Genomic DNA, 11259 nt, shown 5'->3' on the forward strand with positions numbered 1-11259 from the left:
GTCTAAAATTGTTTTCTAATTTAAAATCTAATTTCATCGAAGTAGGGTTTTTGAAAATACAAAAATTACTGCAAAAAGTTTACCATAAAGATTCAAAGGCAAAGCGTTGTCTTTTATCTTTTTTATCTTTAAAGTTTACGGTTTTCTTACCAACGTTGACATAAAATGCTCTCAACATTGATCATTTCATAATCTATTTAAATTTAAAAATTATAAACAGCACCACTAAACAACCAATTCAAATAATGGTTTTAATTTTTTAATAAAATTCATATTGTATTTTTATAATCCACAACAAAATTATTTACAAGAAGTTTACTTGTTTCAAACACTAACATCCGATACACAAATCTGATAGGTTTATTCCAAAATGGTGGACGTTTGTTGTGCTTTCCAGTGATCTGTTTTAATTTTCTCATTCATGTGAGTACATTAATTTTTGTAACAAAAATTAGAGAATGCTTTGAAAAACTACATAATTAAAAATGCACTCAGTCCATGGTTTTGTTTTTCTTAAAAAGTGACGTTTCGTTTCTTCGCTAATTACAAAGAAATAGTGGCTAGCATCCTGGCCTGGATACAAATTCATAAAATAATGCATTAAACAATTAATTATTATCGTTTCTTGTATCTATCAGGATTGATACTAAGTATTTGGCTATATTATAAAGTTTTAAAAAGGTAAGGAGAATAATAATGCAGAAAACAAATAAGCGCGGGATTATGTGGCTGTATGTCCGTAAAGCGTCATTTGTATTAATTATAATAGTTCATTGTAATAAATTAATTTGTTTTTCTAATAATTATAACAAGTGTAGTACTTGAGATTATTCGTTATCGTTAATGAAAAGATTCAATAACATCCAACGTTTATAATCGCAGAGCAATTATAACCTAAAATGTTCGCCGGTGTTGGAATTGTATTTGGACGTAATTCAGTTTGTGAATTAATATTTGTTTATATTTCAGATATATGTAGAACTTTGAAGCCATTATTCCAATAAGATTGGAAACATGGATAGTGATGAAAAAATTCCTACATTATCCGAATGTGGTATAAAAGAGGATGGAGATGGTAAAAGTAATGTTGACGAAGATTCAAAAGACCCGGAAACTGCTTCGGACGAAATAACTAGTGAAAATGTTAAAAGTGAATTAACAGAATTACAAAGTGATGTAAATAGTGTTAGTGATCTAGGGACTGCAAACGAAGCATCAAATCATGTGGACCATATAGCCAGTGATGAAGAAGGTTGTGTAGAAGAAAGGCAATCTAGTGAGAAAGACAATATAGTGCCGTTAGATAATAAAGAAAGTAGTGCTGTGGAGCAAGGTATATCCATTTTAGTTATTTTTATTATAATAATATTTGTATATTTAGAGTGGGAATATGTTATGGAATAATCAAAACTTAAGATTAACCTGATGATTATTTTAATTACTTTGTGTGTGAGAGAGTACAATTATAGTTCTAGAGTTGTCTAGACCTAAACAATCTGGATTTCAATTGTTATTATGGTTATTGATTAATAGGTATGGCCATTAATGTACTGTAATACAAGTGTACATAAAATAAATATAGCTCAAAATGATCCACATTGCAAAATCTTTATGTTGTGTGTGGCTCATTTTGGATATTTATATTGGCAAAGTAGGCAATTATAGGGCATTATTACTAATAGTACTAATACTACATAACACATATTTAAAAGTTGGTATTGTTTGCAGCAAAGATCTGAATAGTAGACAAATATAATGCTCTAAAATACAAATGTTTAACTGACAAAAAATATATTTTCAGAAAATAAAGAAGAATCTAAAGAAGTAGATAATAGATTAAGTGATGTAAATACTTTCGAAGAAAGTAATGACACAGAAAGACCTGAAAATGTCCAAGAAACACCACCAGAATGTCTATCACAAGAAGATAGTACGGATTTACAAAGACAAGAAACAGAAAAAGAAGAAGAGAAAACAAATATAGAAGAAGAAATTACTGATATAAAAGAAGAAAGCGCAGCTTTGCAAGAAGAGAGTGCAGATATACAAGATAAAAGATCAGATTCACAAGAGGAAAGAACAGATACACAAGAAAGCACAGATACACAACAAGAAAGTGCAGAGATACAACAGGAAAAAACAGATATCAATGAGACAAGTGAAAAGACAGAAAATGAGGATAAAGATGAAAAAAAAGATGAGGTTGGAAAACCAGAATTTGAGACTGCCCCCAATATATCAATTGATGAACCCCAAGATGATCATACTCAGGTACTGTAAGTTGATTTCTCAAATGAAAATTTAGATGATACAATTTCATAACTGTGGGTTACCACAGCAATATTATTATTTCTCTCATTCTCTTTGAGAAAAAAGATACAACAAAATGCGACAGGTATTATATGGCAGTTGGGTTAGATAAATATTACAAATATTTTGTTTAAAAACTTAATCTGACTTGTCATTATCAATCAGGTAGCATCCTGTTTCATATTTTAATAATATTTAAATGTTTTATTTATCAGGCACTTGATCCGTTTGATGCATTGTTAAGGGAACAAAATGATTCAGTGACAGAAACTGCTGAAACGGCAACACAAGCAACTGTCAATGTATTAGATGAGGAAGATGATCATGATGATTATAATGTTGACAATCCAGTGGATGATGATGATGAACATAATGCAGGTACATTGTTACTTAAAATTAAATCATATAATTGCTTTAGTTACATAATTAAAACTAGTGTAACATTGATTGACATGTCATTGTTGCAATTTATTAAATATATGAAGATTTTTGTTAATTTACAAACATTTCTTGTACTACTCCAACTAAGCTCTATGCTTGTGCCAACTAAGCTCTATGTTTGTGCTAGGACATGGTTTACGACAATAGTCGAAAGGCGGGATTCAAATCCCCGATCTGTGATCGTAAATCCGTACCGTTAACCATTAGGCTATTGAAACAACAAATTGTAAAATTGTATAACTACACTGTGTGTATTTTTTTTAGAAGATGTTTCGTTAGAAGATAATGTGGCGGAACTTGGAGAAGAACCCGGTGCAGATGAAGAGGTGTGCTTGCTCCCCGACACAGAGCGGGAGATTTCTGAAGCTGATAAAGCAGAGGCGGAGAAGGTGCTTGCTGAAAAAAGAAAGCAGGCTGAGGGTACAAGATTATTACTATTATTTTAGTAACTTAAATAGAATGTAGAGATATTGTCTCCTTAATTACCAATTAAGTATTTTGAGTGTGGTGGTATGTTAGTAGCAAAATATGTATTTGAGAAACTTCAAATAATCTTACACATGAGAATTGTTTTTATTTTATGTTATTCTGTAGTGTATTTAACTGTTGAAAGTAGTACTTTGTACTACTTTCAACATACAATACAAAACATAAGCTAAATACAATACAAAACATAAGCTAAATGTTAATAGTAGTAATGTGTTTACGGGACTACACTTAAAGTGATTTGAAAGAATATTCAATTATCCTTTCCAAAATAGCAGCTGCATCGGAATTGGCAGAAGAGAGTGAACCTAAAAAGGAGAATGAAGCAGAAGTAGAGAAAGAAAATGATAATGCAGAAGAAGCCACAAACAGTGAGCCGGGGGATGCACCATTCGAAGTGGAAGACGAACAGGATGACGCCTCCCAGGAAAACGGAGGTAAGTTACGTTTTACACATTTTTTCATTTACTTTTTTGTATTAATGAATTGTACATCTTCTCTTATCTATGTATTTAATTTAGTTACTTATTGTAAAGCTCAATACATCACTTAATTTTCCAGATAAGGAATATGGAAATGAAGATTCAGTCGATACTGGCAGTTATTTTCTGAATACTATTCAAGAAATTGAACCTTCAACAAGAACCTGTATTCAGTGTAAAATAGAAAAAGACTGCATCTACCATTTACCAAACAATAATGAAAGCGAAGAGTATATTTGTAGTGAAGAATGTTTAAAATCGTTCCTATCAGAAAGTCCAACACAAGCTTCTGTTGCCGACTCGAACTATGTTGTTGAAGAAATTAATCCAGAGTTACTTACTTGTTCGGAATGTGAAGAAAATAAAGAATGTTACTTTTATTATAAATTAGATGGAGAAGACACAAATTATTGCTCATTAGATTGCTTACATAGTATGATGGCAGATGAAAAAGATAAATATGTTATGAAGAGAAGAAAAATAGTATTGAATGAGATAAAATTAAAAAAGACTTGTTTTGTGTGTCAAGAGAAGAAAAAATGTTCATTTTCCATGATGAGGTATGGATTAACACATTCAATTTGTGACCAGGCTTGTGTTAAAAATTTAAATGATGCAGAAAATGGAAGGTATGTGTTGGTAAAGAAACGTCCTACCCCTAAAGTTAAACAAACGAATACATCACAGACGAACCCACCATTGTTGAAATTAAAAGTAATAAGTAATGCTACAGATAAGTATTTAGATGAGGCCTATAAGATACAAACTAAAACTCCGGCAATGATACAAGCGGCTAAAGAGGAAAGGCAACGCACATTTATCCGTTCATGTACACAATGTTACTTAATGTTGACTTCCGAGGAACGGATGTTGACTTGGGAGACGATGGACTTTTGTAACGAGGTTTGTTTAGGCCGGTATCAGAATAGGATCGGAGCTAGATGTGCTAATTGTAATAGTGCCGTGACACATACCAGTTTAGGAAAATACTGTGTTAGATTCGGATATGACATTCGACAGTTTTGTAATTCTAGTTGTTTAGAGGAATTTAAAAAATCTTTGAAAATTTGTTGTTACTGCCAAAAGGATATTTCGGCCGGTCTACAAGGGTTTCTAGCGCCCGTGGGCGATAAAGGACAATTCAAAGACTTTTGTTCCCAATTATGTGTGGAAAAGTTTGACCATATGAGTAAAAATCCAGTACCCAAGCCGGTGTGGGCTAAGTGTGCAGTGTGCGCGCTTCGGAAGGCCACCACTATTGAGGTGGAGGTCAGTGAAGGTGTTTTGCAGAGGTTGTGTTCTGATCCCTGCTTTGCTGCCTTCAAATTTGTAAATAATCTTTTCCCAGGTTAGTACTGTTTGTTATATATCTCCTTATTATGTCATTATCAATTACATGTATCATAAAATTAATGTTTTTGTTTTTATTTCCAGATCAATGTTGCTGGTGTAAAAAATATTTTGAAAGAAAAATAGCAAAATCTTTTACAATTTACGAAAACTCGAGCCCCCAATGTTTCTGCACTAAGTCCTGTATGAATGTGTACATCAGTAACTCGCGTCACATTGTACCGTGTAATTGGTGTAAAGTGAAGAAATACAATTTCGACATGATACGACGGGTACAAACTAACGGACAGATAGTTTTAATGTGTTCACTTAATTGTTTGAATCTTTATCAAGTATCGGTTAATGCTGTTTCTACAAGAAGGTATGATATTTTTGAAACAATGTTTATCATATGTGAAAGTAATTATAGACTAGATATCGCCCCTTACTTCGTTCTTGCGGAATTATAAAAAAAATTGTAGCCTATGCATTCTTCCTGACTATGTTCTATATTTATGCCAAATTTCAGTAAGATCTGTTCAGCAGTTCTCGTACATTCAAACCAACATACATCCATCTATCTAAATATTCGCATTTATAATATTAGTAAGATAGTTAAGTAATATTTGACTAAATGTGGCCATGTGTTGTGTTTCAGAACAAAATGTGACATGTGTAAACGCACTTCATTAGCGCAGTACCACTTGACAATGTCCGATGCTACAGTAAGGAACTTCTGTACATATCAATGTGTTATGTCATTCCAGGTAATCAAATTTATAATTAAAATTTATCAAAATATCTCATGGTACAAGTAACAGTACCTGGTAATCCTAAATCAAATTAATCTCGAAAAATATGTATGTCTGAAGTATTTTAGTGTTGTTGTTTCTCTTCCAGGGTCAGTACTCAAAACACCCTCCACTGGTATCGGGAGAAACTTTAGAACAGGCGAAGGCAGTACCGACCGGCGCGCCTAGAAGAACTTACCCATCGTCCAAAAATGGTAATTTGTTCTATACTATATTTTTATTACGTACTTATACCCATTTATATCTTTATAACTATCTTGGTACCGTAAGCTGCATCGTAATGCGTCTAAATAATATTTGTTTTGTTATTTTAAGTAATCAAACCGTCATAATTTATTTCAGCCGTCAAAAATGTGCAAAGGAATACATCTTCACTTCCTGTTATATCAAATGTCCAGTCTCTGGCGCCTCCGCAACCCACAGCCGCTTCCGCCTCAAACGCCCGCTCGAAGTCAAAGCGAATCGCATCACAAGTCCCGGCAGAGCCGGAGCCCGCGCCCCACACCCCTTCGCCCCCACCTCCGCCCCCAAAACCCTTGACCCCACCACCACCGCCGCCCCCCAAGGTCTACAACCACGTTATAGTGAAAACACTCCCTCCGCATGAAGTCGCAAACAAAGCCACCATGACGAAACCGATGATGGTATCAAAAGGTGTCTCCTGCCGTCCACATCCTTGTACGAAGGAATGTCAAACTGATTCCAGTTTAGAGCGGAAAATATTAATACCCATCCCTGTACCGATTTATGTTCCCGTACCATGTGCGATGTGGTCTTTACCCTTCCCTATACCCGTACCCATTCCATTACCGATACCGACTCCCGTATTCATTCCAACGACGAGAAATTCAGCTAAAGGCATAATGAAGGAGATCAATAAAATACACGATAAAATGCCGACGGATCCGTTTGAAGCGGAACTGCTGATGATGGCGGAAATGGTGGCTGGTGACAAGAAAAAGGATCATAGTGATTCAGATACTGATGATGATAATGGTAAGAATTATGTTGAATACAATGCACAATTCTAACAAATTTAATAGTATAAGATAGAGTCGTTATTATATTGCTTTGTGTATAAAGCAAAAGAGCACATTTATGTATCGCTTGTTAAATTGATTCTTTTCAGAAGATACGTTCAGCCCGGTGGGAGGTATGGACGGCAATAATGCGTTTGGCGAGGACATGCTGCAAATGGCGCTAAAGATGGCCACCGAGTACGAGGATCAGCCTGTAGACCTCGAGTCCGCGATGACGGCAAATACAATCACGCCGAGCTCGCATCCCGGTATGCCAGGTATGAACAAAATTTATTTAATCATGAACTGAAAAAGTTACTTTAATGTGATACATGAATTATTATAAAGTTAACTCTGACTTGAGAAAACGAATTACTAGCAATAATAGTATGTAATGTCATTTTGTTTGTTTCCATTTTTATGTGAACTAGAAGTTAAATATCTAGAAAAATTTAATACATACCGGTTATAAGTAAGTAATTAAAAATGTATGTAGGTCTGGAAGGCGAAGGAATGCACGCGCACCAGATGATGGTCCTGGAGCAGCAGCGCGCGGTGGCCGCACTCCGCGCGGCAGCGCCTCGAAAACGTGCACCCGCGCCCGAAGCCGCGCCTCCGCCTACACGCGCCACGCGGTCCAAACGCCGCCGTGCTGAGCCCGCTCCCCCGCCGCCGGAGCCCCCGCGAGAACCGGTGGAGAAGCCCGACGCCAACATGTGTCTGAAGGTATATCATCACCACAGATTGTAGGTATATGATTACATTGGCAAAGTACGATGAGAGGGCTTTGCCTAGTCACCCCTAAGGCCTGAGTTCCGTGGTGAAGATGAACATGAACTTTTAATGATGTAGTCAGGTCATTCTATAAATAAAAAAGAGTGTTAGTGTTATTTTTATCCAACTTTTGGAAATTTATATTTTCAGTATACGTTTGGTGTAAACGCATGGAAGCAGTGGGTGATGACGAAGAACGCGGAGATAGAGAAGAGCTCTATACGCCGGAAGCCGTTCAAGTCTGAGATATTACAGTTAACAGCTGATGAGTTGAACTACTCGCTTTGTCTGTTTGTTAAAGAGGTGCGCAAGCCTAACGGCAGCGAATATGCACCGGACACTATTTACTATTTGGTTTTAGGTTAGTATTATAGTTAAATGCCACTAAGGGTTTTATCTAAGAAAGTGAATTTTCAAGGCATTGCCTGCATTGAATCTTATGAATAACGGTTATTTTGACCTAATCATGGGTGTTGATGACCTTCTATACTTCTGTGTTGATTTCTAACATTTTTTTACTGTTATAGGAATTCAACAATACTTATTTGAAAATGGCAGAATAGATAATATATTTACGGATCCATACTATGAGAAGTTTACAGATTGCTTGGACGAAGTTGCGAGAAAGTTTTCAGTTTTATATAACGATTCGCGTAAGTGATAATAATACTTATGGTTTTATAAAGTTTATATTTTTTTTTAATTCCTTGACCAATATGAAGCATAGCTTAGCTATAAGCAGAAAACATAGGCCTTATTTCATTTATTTCACTAAAAAAAGAATAAATATTTTTGTTATTGCAGAATACATTGTAACAAGAGTGGAAGAGGAGCATCTCTGGGAGAGCAAACAGTTAGGAGCTCATTCGCCTCACGTACTCTTGTCTACTTTAATGTTCTTTAATACTAAACATTTTAATTTAGTTGTAAGTATTTTTTTCCGTTTACAATGTATAATAATGCTAAATGGTCATTTTAACCTCACATATTACTTTTGCAGACGGTAGAGGAACATATGCAGCTATCTTTCTCGCACATAATGAAACATTGGAAACGAAACCCGAATCAGCCAGGTCAGGCCAAGATGCCCGGGTCCAGGAATGTCTTGCTGCGATTTTATCCGCCACAGTCTGCACTAGGTGAACACCAATTAAATTTAAACATAGACTAGAATATATAAAAATTACATATTATGATAGGATGGAGAAGTCAAAAAAACATTACCATATTGTTAGTCAGGCAAAAATAATTATAATAGGGGAGTTGATATGAATATTTATGTAAATTTGCAGAAGCTAATTCAAGAAAGAAAAAAGTATATGAGCAACAAGAAAATGAAGATAACCCACTTCGCTGTCCTGTTAAATTATATGAATTCTATATATCAAAATGGTAAGTTTTTCAACTTAATCTTTATTTCACTATAACCCTAAAAATAATGTTAGGAGTTATGTCGAAGGTCTAAAACAATAACAAATTTTCTGTGACATAGACAATTTAAAATATGCTTTTATAAATTCCACATGATTTCACAAAACAAAAACCGGTCAATAGTAGTTTCTTAGGTCCTAATTTTAATAATCTTCCACATCAAATCTACTTATAGTAAAAAACTGTATGTATTTTAATTTTCATAATGTTTAGTCCGGAGTCGGTGCGCACGCGCAACGATGTGTTCTACTTACAACCGGAGCGGTCTTGCGTACCCGATTCCCCGGTGTGGTATTCCACGCAACCGCTCAGTCGCGCCGCGCTTGCCAAAATGCTGCACCGCGTCAAGATGGTCAAGGAGATCAACATCGCGCTGCTCACCAGCTAAGGTACATAATATACTGATCCATCTTCAATGTTACAGCCACTGAATTCTGTTAATAGACTGGCTATAAGATTCATTGTTTTGTGCCTATTTCATTTACGCCATTTTGCCACTGTCGGTTTGTAGCAGGGTTGTGAATTCGATTTAATTATATAAATAGAATTAACTGTCATGTTACATCAATAGGAGCGTTTATATAGGAAAGAAGCAAAAACTTTAATTACCAAGCCATTCATTTATGGAGATCACCTGTTACAGGACACTGGTAAACTCCACGCCCTCCGGGTACTGCCTTGCGATCAACACAAAGAACAATGGCGGGATTCTATCCAAAACTACATGACCTTGGCTATTAGTGCTTTAATAATAATTGATTATTGTCATAAAATAATAACTAAAGTTTTTTTTTCAGATTTCACCATTAAGTCACTAGCTGACTTAGAATATACATCAGTGTTCGCCAGGATCCTCGTAAATCTGCGGCCGAGTTAATTCCACACGGATCCTTGTGGTCTCTGAATAAAGGCATCATCTTATAAAGTACTAATAGTAATGTATATTTTTTCTACTTGTATATCAATCTGTGAAAAGAACATTAAAATGTTACTTTATTGGGTAGAGTTAAAATTATTCATTTAATAAATTAGTTTTAAGTGCTCTGTGCGGGACTGTTTTTGTATGTACAGATAATACAATGGTTATAATTCTAACAATTTTATATCTTATCCTTGATTATAATATTTATAGACCTTGGTGATGCGACATGCGTAGACATATTGAAGTTAAATATTTGTTGTGTTGAAGAAACGTTTAAATTTTGTACATAATTGACGCCAAGCGATTAGTAATTGAAAAGTTCTTGGCTTTAAGACGTGTTTTTCCAATAAGTAAGATGAATTTGTTCATTTGGAATAATATATTACATTGTGTATTGATTGAAAATGATAAGGAAATTCCAGACTATTATGGTTGAAACAATGCACCTGTTTTTTTATCGAAATATATTACTATATTATTTTCACAGATTTTTTATTGATATATAGAGTCAGATTCGTATTAATTTAAGTATAATGGCATCATTTGTAAGGTTTAGGTAGGTTACTGCTGTATAAAAAGAATACTGATTCTCCTATATTTGACTTTTATTTTATCCACCATACATTTAATTCATAATAATATCGCTAATAAATCTAGGCTGTCTCTACTCCGCCGGTCGTGGATGCGACAGAGGCATGTTGCCTACAAAATGCACAATAAAAAATAAAAATTCTTATCTTTGTTTTTTTTTTGTATGTTGAACCACAATGATGAATTTTTTTTTATACCATAAGGTGGCAAACGAGCGAGAGGCCACCTGAAATCGCTGATATAGCGAAGTGACCGATGCCAATAGACATACGCAATTGCATATGAAATTGTTCAAATGTTTAGTAAAATGATGGCTAACAACGAAACCCGGACTTGTGAAGTAACGCGGTTCTGATAAAAATGTTTTTTTTTGTTATTTTTTGACATTGATAGGGTCGCTACCCTAGTGAGCTATTGTAACTATGGACCGGATCAGGTAAGTTTGTCCAGATTTAAAACCACAAACCAGGCTGGTTCAGGACAAGGCGTTTTCGTTATGCCAGTTGCATTAAAATGGTCAATCTAGCCTCAAAACTAGATCGCCTTGCCATTTTTTTTTGGCGCTAGTGTGTGTTTACATTATGGCAGCGATAATTTAGGGAGAATAATGCCTGGTTTACCATATGCCAGTATAGTAGTTCTGGCCTGAAATGGACCGTATG

The 11259-nt window shown here is 34.9% G+C and overlaps 1 protein-coding gene across 3 annotated transcripts; it reads left to right on the forward strand.

The window, feature by feature from the left end:
• Positions 1 to 196: 196 nt before the first annotated feature.
• On the forward strand, positions 197 to 10601 carry woc (zinc finger protein without children). 3 transcript variants are annotated; one of them, XM_013310697.1, is made up of 20 exons: positions 197 to 242; positions 970 to 1333; positions 1802 to 2271; positions 2526 to 2688; positions 3016 to 3171; positions 3513 to 3674; positions 3799 to 5067; positions 5154 to 5430; positions 5707 to 5815; positions 5949 to 6054; positions 6203 to 6856; positions 6990 to 7157; positions 7376 to 7605; positions 7804 to 8014; positions 8181 to 8306; positions 8458 to 8579; positions 8654 to 8792; positions 8946 to 9045; positions 9298 to 9473; positions 9882 to 10601. In XM_013310697.1, exons 2-19 carry the CDS (start codon positions 1015 to 1017, stop codon positions 9470 to 9472), a joined length of 4956 nt encoding a protein of 1651 aa, XP_013166151.1. In that variant the 5' UTR covers positions 197 to 242; positions 970 to 1014; the 3' UTR covers position 9473; positions 9882 to 10601. The 3 variants fall into 3 exon arrangements, with proteins under 3 accessions (XP_013166151.1, XP_013166149.1, XP_013166150.1); XM_013310695.1 differs by lacking the exon at positions 197 to 242 and adding an exon at positions 260 to 423; XM_013310696.1 differs by lacking the exon at positions 197 to 242 and adding an exon at positions 543 to 681.
• Positions 10602 to 11259: the final 658 nt, after the last annotated feature.

Source organism: Papilio xuthus, unplaced genomic scaffold (genome assembly GCF_000836235.2).
Source record: "Papilio xuthus unplaced genomic scaffold, Pxut_1.1 DF827714.1, whole genome shotgun sequence".
Lineage (NCBI taxonomy): Eukaryota > Metazoa > Arthropoda > Insecta > Lepidoptera > Papilionidae > Papilio > Papilio xuthus.

Excerpts from the sequence above, each read along its gene's own strand:
- woc (XM_013310697.1), top strand. The coding sequence starts at position 1,015 with ATGGATAGTGATGAAAAAATTCCTACATTATCCGAATGTGGTATAAAA. Across the intron at positions 8,015-8,180 it reads TATTTACTATTTGGTTTTAG|GAATTCAACAATACTTATTT; the intron begins GTTAGTATTATA and ends TTACTGTTATAG. Across the intron at positions 8,793-8,945 it reads TCCGCCACAGTCTGCACTAG|AAGCTAATTCAAGAAAGAAA; the intron begins GTGAACACCAAT and ends GTAAATTTGCAG.